General features: G+C 30.1%; 1 protein-coding gene across 1 annotated transcript in view; it reads right to left on the bottom strand.

Annotated features, from left to right (window-relative positions):
• Positions 1-14,899, bottom strand: part of LOC106688972 (Inositol 1,4,5-triphosphate kinase 2) — a 96,654-nt gene that overhangs the window by 14,220 nt on the left and 67,535 nt on the right. The window contains exons 3-4 of the mRNA XM_067050995.1: positions 6,591-6,737; positions 5,073-5,236 (exon numbers count right to left, since the gene is read on the bottom strand). Coding sequence (XP_066907096.1) covers positions 5,073-5,236; positions 6,591-6,737 — 311 coding nt within the window. The remainder of the gene's footprint in view (positions 1-5,072; positions 5,237-6,590; positions 6,738-14,899) is intronic.

Raw genomic sequence — 14,899 nt, 5'->3', positions numbered from 1 at the left:
ATAATCGATTTTACACATTATTCCGATTTTCTCAAAAACAGCTCAAGCCATTTTGATTAAACTCAGTAAATTGATGTCAAATTTAATTGTGTACGATATAAGCTAGGTATTATTCTCTTAGGTATATAATAGTCTGACGAGGTTTGAATAGAGAATTTTCAAAATGGTTCCTACTAAAGTTCCTTTAATTTTGTTTGATAGAAATAATATTTCATCTCACAATTTTATTAGAAATGGAAAATGTATAAATATAAAACATGAACAGATTTGATATTTAATTTTAAGAGATATGAGGAAAAATATTTTTTCCAGATTGACATTTTTTTTTTTTCCAGATATAACAATAGTATGTAGATTGTGACAAGGCAATCTTTCTCGGCCGGACCCGCCCCACTAATACCCCCCAGGGAGCGACGGTCCTATATCACTTTTGAAATATTTGATTAAAACGGGAAGAAGAGACTTACGATAGTTTAATCGAGTAATATTTAAAAAGTACCGGAAATTGAAAAACATCATGAATTTAATTAGACGTATCTTATGCTGCCAGAAAGCCAAATATAAAAAAAACATAATAAAATTTAACATATAAAAGTCGGAGAAGATAATGAAAAATAACTAAAAATGCATAATCGAAACTCTATTTTAAGACGAGTTTGTTAACTGGTAGGCACATGCGCAGTACGGTTTCCCGTATTAACAGTCTGTTAAAGATTTCCTATAGTGATTAAATGGCCAACTTTTTTAAAATTTACTTAATGACGAGCCTTTAAGTAGACAGGATGGTAAAATCCATAAAATAATTCTTTGGATTTTCAATATTGATTTTATAGCAATTTAGCATTGAATTAATGGGTGAGAGCACTATGTAATTTTTAGCACACTGTTGTATTTTTAAATTTCTATCACACTTTTGCAAAAGACAAATTTTAAAATTTTGGAACAAAAAATATAATTAAAAATACTTGTTGAAATTAGAGTTAACTGTCGACTGAAATGCCCGTTTGGAAAATGAGTACGGAGAACTATTTCAAGTTGAATAATCTAAAAAACATGAGTTCTGAAACTAGCGAGGATTACTTTTAGCAGACAATAGAGGGTAAGTGAAAGTTGTGCGATACGCCCACAGCACCGGATTTTGATTTTTTTGTCGTATTGGTATAAAATAACAGATCATAGAATAGGCAAACCTTAATTGAAAGAATCGTGATCATTAATAATTTATTATTATAGTCCATTTTTATAAAAGTAAATATAAATCTTCTTTCGAAAAGGCAGATCGTAAGTAAAACGGACCCACGTTATAATGCCTGACTGAGGTTGCATCCACAGCAACATGGACTTGCAGGACAAGACGAAGAACGGGAGATAAGGAGGCAAGATTAATGCCAGACGATGATAACAGCGATCTGAATCCTTCCCAAAGGACCCATAAGAAGGAGCATTCTGTGTAACCGTTAGCTTATCCATGGGAAATAGCGGGAAAGGAAATCGGCGGGAGAAAAAAGTTGACTTTTCCTAATACAGAGGCAGCCTGTGTTCCAGCGGATCTCCATCACTTATACTACTAGTATTTACTTGAGATTTTTTCACTTGTATCTACTTCTTTTTTTTTTTGTTTCATCAAAGATATGGGTTTTTCTTCTACCTAGGATGATGGACACGTTAGCTCAGTCATGACAGATTGTACCTGACAGCTGACAGAGATATTAAAAAAAAATCTTGTACTAATCTGCAATAGGATCATAATGTAGAACTTTGAACTAGAACGCCAACGGACATAGCACGTATAAAAAAGGAAAACCATATTGAAATTTGCTCATTACCAATGTTGTTAATGACCTCATAAACCGGCAGAATAAGGTAATAACAAAAAACTATAAACTATTAAATAAAACAGAAACGACATAAATCAACCGCGGTTCATAAAAGGAGCCAGGGTTCGCATAAATAACCTACTTCATTAGAGAGTTAAAATTAGGAACAGTGAAATTTAGCTCCTTTGAGTGAACTATAAAATGGATCATAAAATGAATACAATCAAGCGAGGATTTATTGCCCTTCAGGAGGTATAGGTAACTTAAGACATTTGAATAAGTTCCGCCAAAAAAGTAAGCTGGAGTTGAAAAGGCTTTTAGCAATAGAGGTAAATTTAGTCTTATCGTCGGCTCACTCAGTCTTCTTAAAAGAGCTCCTCGTTTCCCGATTTTTAACGATAATAGACGTGAAAACGATGACTGACACCATCATAACACAATATGAAACAACTGAAAACGGATTTCGACTGGTAAATCTTTTATAATTTGACAGGTTATATAGCCCCCGTAATAACCTTTTTGGACAGATAAAAACACAAGTATTAAATAGTTGGCAGGTAACTTGGACCAACACAAGTAAAAACAAATTAGGAGAGAGGAACCATAGAGTACTCCAACGGAAGTCATCAATCCAAAATAGTAGACGACAATATTTACTAGAACGCGAATCAGATAGAGTCTACTAATCCATACAATCTAGAGGGCCACTTCGGAATTACATTACGACTCCGCGGATCGCATATAAAATTATCTATCCCGATATTAGTCTTAGTCAATATAATAATAATGATACTAAACGCAGATCGAAAGAAATATATTATATTGAAAATGAAATATAAAAAATATATAAATATAAAGGGAAATTATGTCATTAAAAAATATTTATTTAAAATTAAGGATGATTATTTCTCCACTCTTTCACTTAGCTTTTGCAAATCGATCACAATTCGGATATTTGCACATGGTTGGGTCCGTTGGGTTTTTGGTATCTGGTCAATTTCACTTTTGGAAAAAAATATTCTCTTTGGTTGAAGCAAAAGCGCTAACTAAGCGTCATAAATATCTATTTTTGATTCCGATGTTCTTAAAATGTGTTTTATCTCAATATTGCATGTAAGCTAACCAGTTCCATTAGATATATTCAAGGGTCGACTCGATTTCAACATGAAATGGAGATAAATATATTTTTTTTAAAATTGTTGAATATGTCTAACTCTAACTTACTGAATCAGCTTTCAAAAGCAGCCACGAGTTTTCATATTTCTTTCGCATATTTGATATAATTGTTACATTTTGATTTCTTAAATTCTTCCAACAATGGAAAGTAGTAAGCGTTATTACCGTTATTACTTTTGCATTACGATTCAAATAACAATTTCTTGCTAGCAAAACCTTCCTAGACTCAGTAAATTAGACCTAAATTTAAAAAAGGGCACACATACACACACAAACAGATATATGATTAAATATTTAAATGAAAAGGAATAAGCGTGGGAAGCTATTAGAATGAGGACTATCTAAATGGGCAGCCGGCAATGTATATCTAATGGCAGGGCCAGGGGCAGGCCAGCACCAGCACGCTGTGTCAGGCTGTGTTATCCTCCCGACATGTCTTGCCCATTAGCAGCCTCTGTATCGGGAGCTGTCTGCACGATTTGTGGAGTAGCGCTTGTCTAGGCTCTGCGGGGGTAGTGCGGGGTATTATCTCGGAGCTCCCGCATTCGGAAAGAAGTTTTTTTTAGCATAACAAATACCAAAGGTATATAAATATACATCTACTTAATATCCATTTGTAAATGCATACATACACAGTTAGCAATTACGGATTGGTAGTAATTTAGTTCATATCACTATGCAATGTGGAAATTAAAACACCACAGCAGATACTAAACACAAATATAAACCAGGATATGAAAACAATGAAAATCAGTGTCGTTACAACTCATGAAGAATCAGGTTTCTTGAGCAAGGGTTGTACAAGGAGACGTATTCATGAACAAATATGATAACTCACAAGGTTTTTCCCGCATTACGAGTACCCACTTTATGAGGCTGAATAAACCCCGCATGGCTCCCCAAACTCATAGGTTTGACTCACGGCTACAGTACCAGAATCAATTTACACGAGATACAAAAATATCTCATAACGAAAAAATTAGGTGCAGTACGCACATCATACAACTTTCACTTACCACCCTGGAAAGCAAAAATTTCAAAAATAATTTTTTTTTTCTTTGGCAATAAAAATTAGAATTTTAGCCTTTCTTCATGTACGAATAACGCATATCAACTTTATACTGCCAGGGATAAAACCGTTTACCCAAATATTACAAAGCAAGTGACAAATGATCCAATCGGGAGAGATCGGACATGCTCGGCAACGATTTTCAAGCCTCTAAAGTGCGTATTTCTCCATTTTAATCATTTAGTTAATTATCAAATTATTTCATAGTTCATATTTATAATTTTTTTATTTATCATGCAAAATGGTCAATTATTTCATATAAATAAAATTAAAGTAACTTTAGAGGAGGATTTTTGAAAATTCGTCATTCAAACCCTGTTAAACTATTTTAATGATTATAAGATGATTAAATGCCACTTGATTGTACACTTGTATACCGAGTTTAATAAAAAACCAGTAGAGCCGTTTTAGATAATATGTGTGCATTATTTTATTATCAACCAACTTCAATTCTTATCAAGAATGTATCTTATCATCCTACCTCGAAAGGGCTTTGAAGTTAATTTTTAATATACATAATATTTTAAAAGATACAACTACTACGTTTTTTTTATGTTTAATTCAAAGTCTTTGCCAAGTTCACAAAGTTTACTCACACAAAATTAACCTAGGAAAAAATACTATATTTTTGTATTTATTAATCTTTTCAGTTTTTAATGTTTACCATGACGCATTCACGAAATCATCAAATAAGAATGCCAACAACTCATCTAACTGTTGAGACTGCACCCAGTGACCTTTCGAGGTGCGATTACAGGCCAAGTGGGAACGCACTCAAGTATACGTGTTTGTTTCTACAAAAACGATTTAAACAAATTTTATAATAGTATATAGACGAAGCCTTCCAACATATTATTCTATACTACTATTATTTTTCTTATATAAATACTACACTTACTTGGAGAAGTTGTTAATGAATTTCTTATTAAATAGTTAAATGCTAAAACATAAATTAATTTTTCAAGAGAACTCAATCCTGAGTCGATAGTAAAATAAATCTAAACACTTACCTTTCGCAGTTTAGGTTTTTCTTTCGCTTTGGCCAACTCCTCTTCCAGATACGTCCGGACTCCTATCTTGCAGTCCATCACACAGGGATTGGTAAAGTCCCCGAGAAGATCCTGCAGCTGCAAGTACATCGACGTGCCTGTTGCATTGTCAAGGAAAACATATTCTGTCACGGTACATTTATAAGAGGTAAACAAATAGTTAATACTAATCATATAAGTCGAAAAAATTTACAGGTTAAAAATTATTCGGTTAGAGTTCAAATAAAACCATGTTTTACATCAAATATAACTATCAAAAACAAAATTAGGCACTCAAATATAGAATTCAATTATACTATAAAAATATTTATATGGTCGTAAATAATAATAGTCTTAATCAAATTGTACTAATGGCACTTTCTCCCCAAATCTACGTTTTCGAATTACAGAAATAAAAAATTATTGTAATAAAATCGGCTGAGTTCTCAACTCAGACAAAATAACAAAATATACAAGATTTTAATACAGATCGCAAAGGCAGTTTGAGTATCCTTTGATAGAACAGAAACAATACAACAAGTTCAAAGCTTTATTTTTAGTTTTCAATATAGAAATACCTGTTATATACAAAATAGATAAGGGAAGATAATTCACGGGAAGGATATTCTGCCAAGGTCAAACCTGGAATTTTGACCTGTGCAGAATAGCCTGCATGGAGTTAAGAGTTTTTATATCATATAATTCCAAAATTGTATTAAGTACGTTGTCTCTGAGGATGGCCGGATTGGCCGAAACGTCGGACTTATAAGAAAATAAAATGTATTGAGACTAAAATGGACAGAAATTAAATTATTTATTAAAAAAAAAAAATTGCATTCACCGTCAACCACCATTCATCACCATTTCGAAATAATAATCCTGGAACAACAGAAATTAGATTTGATTTTCAATTTTACTTCTGAATTCATATATAAATATCCAAGATATACTGGGTGTCCAACATAAATCGGGATAAAATGACGTAAATGACGGACATCAAGTTTTCAAGGACAAACTAAAGATCTAATCATTAAAAAATATAGGAAAATTTTTTAGTTCGGTTTCAGGACCTCTATTAATTTTTTACTATATGGTACCTTAACAATTTGGATTTAGTCCAAGGCGAAACAGTAGCAATCATCAACCGCATAGACATCTGCCTAAGCAGTAATGAGCCTAATATTAATATTAGGATAATAATAATTACAATTTTATATGATATATTATTATATTATACATAGTATTAAAAATTAAATCTGTAACACTCCGACCCTTGAAGGGTCAAGGGTGCAGTACTTTGTAATGAAGTACTGTTACTAGACCAACGGTTGTGCAAGGAGGTGATTTGGGTACCCTAGGTACCTACTTCATGGGGCTGGGTGGACAACTGAGGACTCCTGAACCCACAGGGCTGACTCACGGCTAGAAAATAATTTTGTACGATACTCATATAGAGACTAGGCCTCTTTCATTTAATTTTAATTGCTGTATAAAGGATACCGTCTCCGTCCTCACAGGTAACGTGACCCTTGTACTCCGGGACGTAGGGTCGAAGGATGTCCTTCATGAGGATCTGGAAACAGAGTTGCTCCTTAGGACACAGCTTCTTCAGGATCGTCCCCGGCTCTGGGCCCGCTTTGAAGTTTCCTGTAACCAAGAGAAACAAAGAGCTATAAAATATTACAATGGTAATCATAGTTTTGTAAAAATTATATCAGAGGATAATTAATTATCTGTATTTAAATGATTAATAAAGATGGTCCAGGTGGCGGTCTAAAAAGTAGAAATGGGCAAGAGAATATGATTTGAAGTATAATTTAAACTAAGATATTGTGAAAATTATATTAAAAACAGCATAAATTACGAGAAGATTGAAATAAGATGAACAGAAATATAACAAATATAGTAAAAAATAAAATAAGATAAGAGTAAACATATCAAGAAGGAGAAAAATATTCTTTAATAGTTACTCTTATCTTATTTCTTTCTTTCTTTTTTGTTTCAACTACATTAGTTTTTAATTCTCCTATATCTACTATTTTATTCGTTATTACTCCACCCGTGAATTTTAAGCTTCATATTTGTAACTGTAATTATTATTTGTATTTAATTATGTTCATTCAATATCTATTTACTCTACTATAATAATTATTTTATAAGCGAAACACAGATTAAACATAATTCCAAAGAATTTCTGAAAATTGAACCATAATATTTAGAAATTAATTTCACACAATTTTTCTGCATATTGCTTGCTTGCAATATCAATAGATTATCCTTGATATTGGGAAAGTTGGTGATATCAAATAGATTAACATTTATAGAGGCTAAAAGAATCTACTTGAAAGAAAATTGTTATTAGGATTATAATTATTTTTTTTTTTAACGGGGTGTTTATTTGTGTGTACTAGCAATTCATTACTTAACATGATCGAGTGTAATAAATTAAATCACCAAATAGACTTTATAAAACTAATCTTTTTCCTCATTCACTGATAACATTAAGGTCGCTTCTAGAATACAGTACAAGCAGTGGTTGTAGTGTGGGCGCTAATTGGAACAAGTACTGTGGAGCTAGGAGCTAGAGATGACCATCGCCCCTGTCACAAGTTACCTCGGTTTAACAACTGCTACTATCTATCAATGTTTAATGGCGCCCCGTTTACATGTTTTTGTTCCTTGTTCAGCGAAGTATGATTCAATGCTTTCCAACCATCAAAGCTACAAGGGATACAACACTAATTCTAAACCTTTCTCTTCGATAAACACCTATTCGTGTCAATGTAAAAATATATAAAAGAACTCAATCATATAATGTAGTTAAAAGTATTGGTCATAAATAGAGATAGGATTTTTATGTGCTAAAAAATCCTAAATATGTGCTAATAAATTGTCAAATATTTTAAAAACACGTATTTATAAATTTTGTATTATTCAACAACATAAATTACTAATTAATTAGTAATTTTACAACTTAACTGAATAACCGAACTCAACTTGGAAGCCTAATCCTTTGACTTTGACTTAATTTTAGGCATGCTAAAATAATGTTAAAACACAATCAAAAACAATTTAACTCGAAAAGGTCTAAATACTGACTAGGGAGTGAAACAAGACTAAGATGAGAAAGGACCATAGGAAGGGGGGAAACAGAGAAATGGATTGAGGAGTAAACAAACAAATTCTAGAGACATTCCACAGGAATAAGACTCTTGATCTTTTTTATTGATTCTGAGAAATTCTCGATGCAATTCTGTGTGAAAATTTATTATTCCCACTGCTTTTAATTTGTGTTCAAAGCTGAAGGTATAGAACTTTTACGCACTATTTATGATAAATGATAAATTTCACCTTTAAGTTTCTTGCGTTCTCTCGAATTTTACGTATTTGCTGCGAAAAATGTATTTACAATTGAACAAATAATTTTAGGAAATTCGTGATTTACAACAAAATATGTAAAAAAGGCCAAATATTTAAAAATATGTGAAATAAAAATGGCTTCTTTTAGCCAGAAATGTCTTGAAACATCTTTAGTTAGTAAGGAATCGCAGATATCATGGTCAGGTAAAAATATGTGAAAACATAAAAATATAGGATTTTTATGTTTTCACATATTTTTACTTACCTTTTATATTATACCCTTTTACTTACCTATTTTTATACCCTAGTCATAAACAAGAGAGAAAAGTAGTTTTGTTGTAACCAATTATGCTAGCAAGTAAGTAAATGATATTTCTTAAATAAGTGAACATGACTAGTTCTGAAAATGTTCTTTTTATGTTTTGAATATTAAAAATTTTCTAATATGATTTATCAGTAGTGACCTTCAATTTTCCTTGGAAACATAAAAAAATCCCAAAATTTATAATTTTTAATAAAGAAACATCAACCAATACTTGTAAGTAAAAGTAAAGTTAAATTTCTTATTTTATAATTTTTTTTTACTAGGAAGATTGTTTTGGAACAATTCCAGGTCCGATGAGGTTCAGTCAAATGAGGACGAAAGGAAGGAGTTGAAAAGTTGCCCGTAGTGAACGAGGATAAAATAGCTATTTCTAATTATTATATATATAAATATAAATAACTGACCGTATTAACTCTAATTATGAAGAAGATGGTAGGGGTGAGGTCAAAGAAAACAAAAATAGTTAAAAACTGTTCATTTGCCGACGTTTCGTCCTACTTTGCAGAGCTTCATCAGGGCTGTTGAGGTCAACTGAAACAGTCCAGGTTGACCTCAGTTAACTTAAGTAGTTTCAACCTGACCTCAACTGAAACAGTCCAGGTTGACCTGAGTTAACTTAAGTAGTTTCAACTTGACCTCAACTGAAACAGCTCTGATGAAGTTCTACAAAGTGGGGCAAAACGTCGGCACATAAATAGTTGTACATTGTATTGTATTTTGGACTCCCTGGGGATCATACACCATCACCTGCTTGGGAATTAGCTCGGAGATTATTCTTTGTTTTATCTATTCATTTTAATATGTTGACCTCTCTATTTGTGTGTTTTAACGTATTTATTCATTAAATCATTTTATTTTATTAATACTATGTTTTTTTTTAAACTTATTTATCCATTCAAGTGTTTCCTGTAACCGGTTTTTTTTTTATTATATTTTCCTTTTAATCTATATGTTATTCTTATTCTCGTAAAATGTATTTAGTTGTTTGTTCTTGGTAGACTGATCTACTGCTGTGACTATGAATGAGGGTCTGATCTCACATTACCGTCTAATATTGAATTTTTTTTAGCGGGTCACTGGAGAGGATCTAGGAGGGTGAATTCCGGAGAGCGAATTTGTTGATCGGGTGAATAGATTAATTGAGCAGAAATGAGAGGGAAAAATGGGAGTGAGTGAAAGATTTGTATTGGTTGTACAGACCTAAATGGATTGTAAAAGGAAACTGTTGGGGTGAAAAAAAATTGTTTATTATATCCTATTATTGTATATCTTTTTTTTATGATTATACCATGTATGTGTAATTTATATATGTCCGATTACGGATTGATAAGTATGCTGTGAGATGGCAACCTAATGTATTTAGGCAGCATAGATGAATAAATAAAGTATTTCTCTCTTCTTCTCTTTTGTTTTCTTATGAACGCACCCTAGACCATCTTCTTCATAATTTTTAAATTTCTACGAAATATACAACTACCTTGATCGTCTTTTCCTTTGTTACTTATTTCAGTGATATGAAATCCTTAATTATCCCTCATTATTGCGAGGGAACCTGTTTATTTTCCTACTTCCTTATTCTTAATTTTGGTCCAAAAATATGATGGACCGTCCACATTCATCAATAGGTTTTATACAATATTGAAGTATTGAATTATGATAAATTCATATGACGATGGCAAACCATACATTCCTGCAGTATTACGACAATGATTTAGGGATCTTTGGAGAATTTCGGGAATCGGGTATATGAGACCCTGTAAGATGACTGGAAAGCAATGCCATGTCAGCGAATTTCTGGAGAAAGATGCACGTCACCGAACAAATGTTCCATCGCGATGATTAATTGATCTCCAATAGTCATTAATAATTCGAAAATGTATTCAGGTCGAACAGTTAATTTTGGATTACCTGTCAAACAGGTTCTAATATAGTCGTATAATGCCGTATAAATAATTTATATTTTGAAAAATTTTTAATTATAATAACATCAATTTTGTAACACCTTCATACTTGATGGTTGTATATAACCACTAAGTAACCCCCCCCCCAAAAAAAAAAAATCAATTAGAACAGAATACGAAATAGGATATGTAACTAAAAAGTATTGTTTCGTCGTTAATAAGACAGTTTCTACACTTTGATTTCACTTATTACAGTCATTAAAATAACCAATGTGTAATTTCCCGACAGTTTTTTTACAATAAAAATATAGGGCATGATTACTTGCTATATTGTGAATATTTCATTTGTGCTAAAATTAATGAATAATTGATTTTTTGAATTTTTATAGGATCTCGAAAAGAAAAAAAACTAAAATAATTGATTTTTTTTTTATAAATCGAATGTTTTTTTATTAATGGACTACAATGACATTTATAATAGAGCTGTATGAGCAAGTATTACATGTGTTATTGTCATACCTTCTGGATATTAGAGTTTGAACATTTTAGGTAACCTCATTGTTTTAGCAAAATGGCCGCCTCAAACTAATTTAAATACCTCGAAAAATGTATCTTTAAATAGTTTTTCACTTTCAACGTTATTTTAAAATGCCAACTAAATTTAGAGATATAAAACACTGTTATATATACACATATAGAGAGTTTTTTTTTTATTCATTTATTTAATTTTTATTTTTTTTATTTTAGTATGTATGAGATCATTCATCACTATTACCTATTGCCCACAACTGTGTGGCAGATTATAATATATATCAATAAATAAAAAGTAGTATATATACATATAAATATTTTGTTCCATCTAATTATGTTTTCTCTTATTTTTTTCTTATTTTTAATTACTTTTCTTTTATTGTAGTTAACTAAAATAAATTAAAATTCACTTATAATAGTTTTAAGTTAGTTCACTTTTTGTTCTTTTTTTTAATTTTAGTTTGTTTTTTTAAATTATTTTTTTATACAAATTATTGGTATTTTATACATATTTGTTGTTTATTATTAATAATTAAATTTGCAACAGTTTCATCAAAATTTGCTTCTAAGCCATAGTACTCCGATGAAGGGTCAGGATATGCAGGTCGATCCAAAATGCTTTTCCACAAAGTAATGTATTTGTTTTTTCGCCTAATACGAAGATTATATCAAACAATGTTAATATATATATTTATATAATTCATCCGTAATATATTTTATTATTTAATTTAATTCTACATATTTCTTCTTATTCACTTCACAGCAGGGAGACAGTTTGTTTTAATATTAGTTTTTTTTTAATACAGAATTATTACTTTCCTTCTGGATATTCTTTACCTGATGCATGCTTATAAATTACCTACCCTCAAGAATTTATTGGGTTTTAAATATTTATAATTAATTTAGTCAATAAACTTGCAATTTATTCTGATTCCCTAATGGTGGTATAATTTTAATGTTCGTACACAAACCCAATCAATTTTAGATTAGTGAGATTGCGTTTCAGTATTTCCATACATTAGCATATATCCGTGTGGACCTATCTGTTAAAAATACATGAAGGTACTTCTTGTTTATATAGGCACGTAGATGTAAATATAACAGAATATGCAAATTAAAATGTAATATCCATTAATTCATCGTTTCGATAATATGGTAATTAGATTGGATTTATCACTCTCACAGGGGAAGAATTTCAGCAAAGCGTTCATTTAATAAAAAAAATTTTGAAAAAAAAAATAGTAAATAATAAAATCGTGGTTGGAATAGGAATCTTAAGCAATAGAATTAGAGACGCATAAAATACCACTTAAATTTATAATTTACTTTTCTTAAGTAATTTAAGGGAAAAATTAAAACTTCGAACACATGAAAAATACTTCGAAAAAGAAAGAAAACAATTAAATATAAAAGTATATTACTAATTAAATATTTCAAATTATTATTTTTTTATGATTACTAAGCCGTGCCGCATCTCTTAGTTTCTTCTGTAGAGTTTTCCAAAAAAAAAAACAGAAAAAACAGAAGTCTAAACACCATACTAAATTTTATGGAATTTCGAATAAACATTTTTATGAAACCTGTGGGTAAGATTACAAAAGAGTAATCATTAAGACCAGATGACAAAAGAATATATAATTGTAGGATTGTCGCTCCTATATCCTAAGTCATGCCACATGCCTGACATTTACGCAAAAGGATTTCTACTGCCAGATTTCTATTATCAGAATTAAACTTATTGTTTAATAGGGTCACGAACTGCTGGAGTTCTTTTTCTCGATAAGATTTGATATATTTAAATAATAAACGAAAGAAAAATATTTTCTATTCTATTGTATTTTAAAACATTTTTGAATCTAAATATTATGTATGTCCTTTTAATATAATTTCATAAGGACTTATGATACTTAAATTTATACAGATAAATTTTGTCTAGTGAAAATTAAATATACAATAGAAATGAAAAATAAAAGCGAAGAAAAGAAAAATATATTAGAGTTATTTATTTTAATAAAATAAAATGTTAAAAAATAAAGTCGTTCAAAGAATAATTTACAGCCTCAACTATCAATAACAGAATCATCAGTTGTTTTTTTTTGTTTTTTTTTTCAAATAAATATAAATTAAATAATATAATAAAAAAATTAAAAATAACTTTTCTTAAAAAGTATAGATATATTAATTTACGTATTTTAATAGTCCTTGAAGTTATAATTTATCATCAAATATGAAGATTACATTAAAAATGCCTAAATGAAGTAATAAGATTATTTATTTTAAAAGATCTCGTGATCAATTAATTAATATTTTTTTTCAATTGTATATTTGTTTAAACTTTACACTCACTAATTCATTTTGAAGACAAGAAATTTCTTATTGACTAAAGGATAATAAAAACACGAGTTAAAAAGAATTATAACTCATAAATAGTAAACAGTGACTGTTGTTTATAATAAATAATTATTGTGGTGGCTAATTTAATCAAGTTCATTAGTTATTGTACTTTTTCACGCTTTCAAATTATTGCATTTTTTTTTAGTAAAACACTCCTCCTATTTTTTCTCTAAATGCATGTTTCGTTCCCCCCCCCAATATACCATACTATTTTGCATAAATATGTCTTGATAATGTTTGTTTACCAAAAAATAGTGATGAATTTTCAATTAATGACTAATTGTGTTTTAGTTGGGTTCAAAGTCTTGAAAAGCAAAATTTTTAAAAGTTATTTGAAATACGTTGTTTCCTTAACATATACCTATTTATTCTTTAAACAACGCTTATTTCCTTTAAACAACACCAACTTCATATTTAAACCACCTTATCCAATACCACGCTTTTGTAAATATTTTTTCAAGTGTTCGTTAAGTCTGAACTTAGTAATTATACTTAGAGGACTTTATTCCTAGAATAAAATTATTTTTCATTAATTTATTCATTTGTAATGATTAAGTCTTTAATAGACATAAAGGCTTATATGCCCTGCAGTATTTTTTTTTTAAGAATGATTTAACAATAATTTATTTAAAAAAGTAAAAATCTAAAAAAAAGGTACAGTGCGCGCAACACACACTTTTCAAAACATACGTCGCCAGTTTTGTGAAGATTGGTGAACGCGTGTTGAATTTATAGATTTTTTCTTTTTGAAAAAAAACAAGGAAGGCAATAATTATGAACAAAAAATTTTTATTTTTCTGCCTTAATAAAAATTTGTATTTTATGGTTTCTCGAGGGGGGATAATGAATATATATTTTGTTCCTACCAAGACTACAAAAATTTAACAAAAGATATGCAATTCGGGAAAGATCTCCAGCGAAAAATAGGTCTCGCCTTTTCCAGTTCGAATCTTACATTTCTCTTCTTTATTTCCCCTCCCCCCTAGTTATTTTTGAAATTCTGTAATACTTTGTATTATCTATTGAATATTATTGTTAATGATTACTAAATGTGAATGTATTTCCTAAGCATATCGAGGCCTTGGACCTCCACGGTCTGTCACGCCAATAATAATAATAATAAAATTAAAGATCCTTTGCAGGAAGATTTATAAAAAAAGTTTCTTTAAAGCCCTTTCAGACTACTTCAATGAGGATAAGTCCAAGTCCAATCTGATATCAAAGCCAATTTTATTGTACAATGATATACAGTGTTTAATAAAAATAGTTTGAGCCGTTTGGGAAAAGCGAAAAAATGT

This window comes from Halyomorpha halys, unplaced genomic scaffold, assembly GCF_000696795.3.
Source record: "Halyomorpha halys isolate HHAL.00 unplaced genomic scaffold, Hhal_1.1 Scaffold1245.1, whole genome shotgun sequence".
In the NCBI taxonomy this organism is placed as follows: domain Eukaryota; kingdom Metazoa; phylum Arthropoda; class Insecta; order Hemiptera; family Pentatomidae; genus Halyomorpha; species Halyomorpha halys.
Note: the sequence above shows the minus strand (reverse complement) of the source record. Positions and strands in the feature narration are given on the sequence as shown.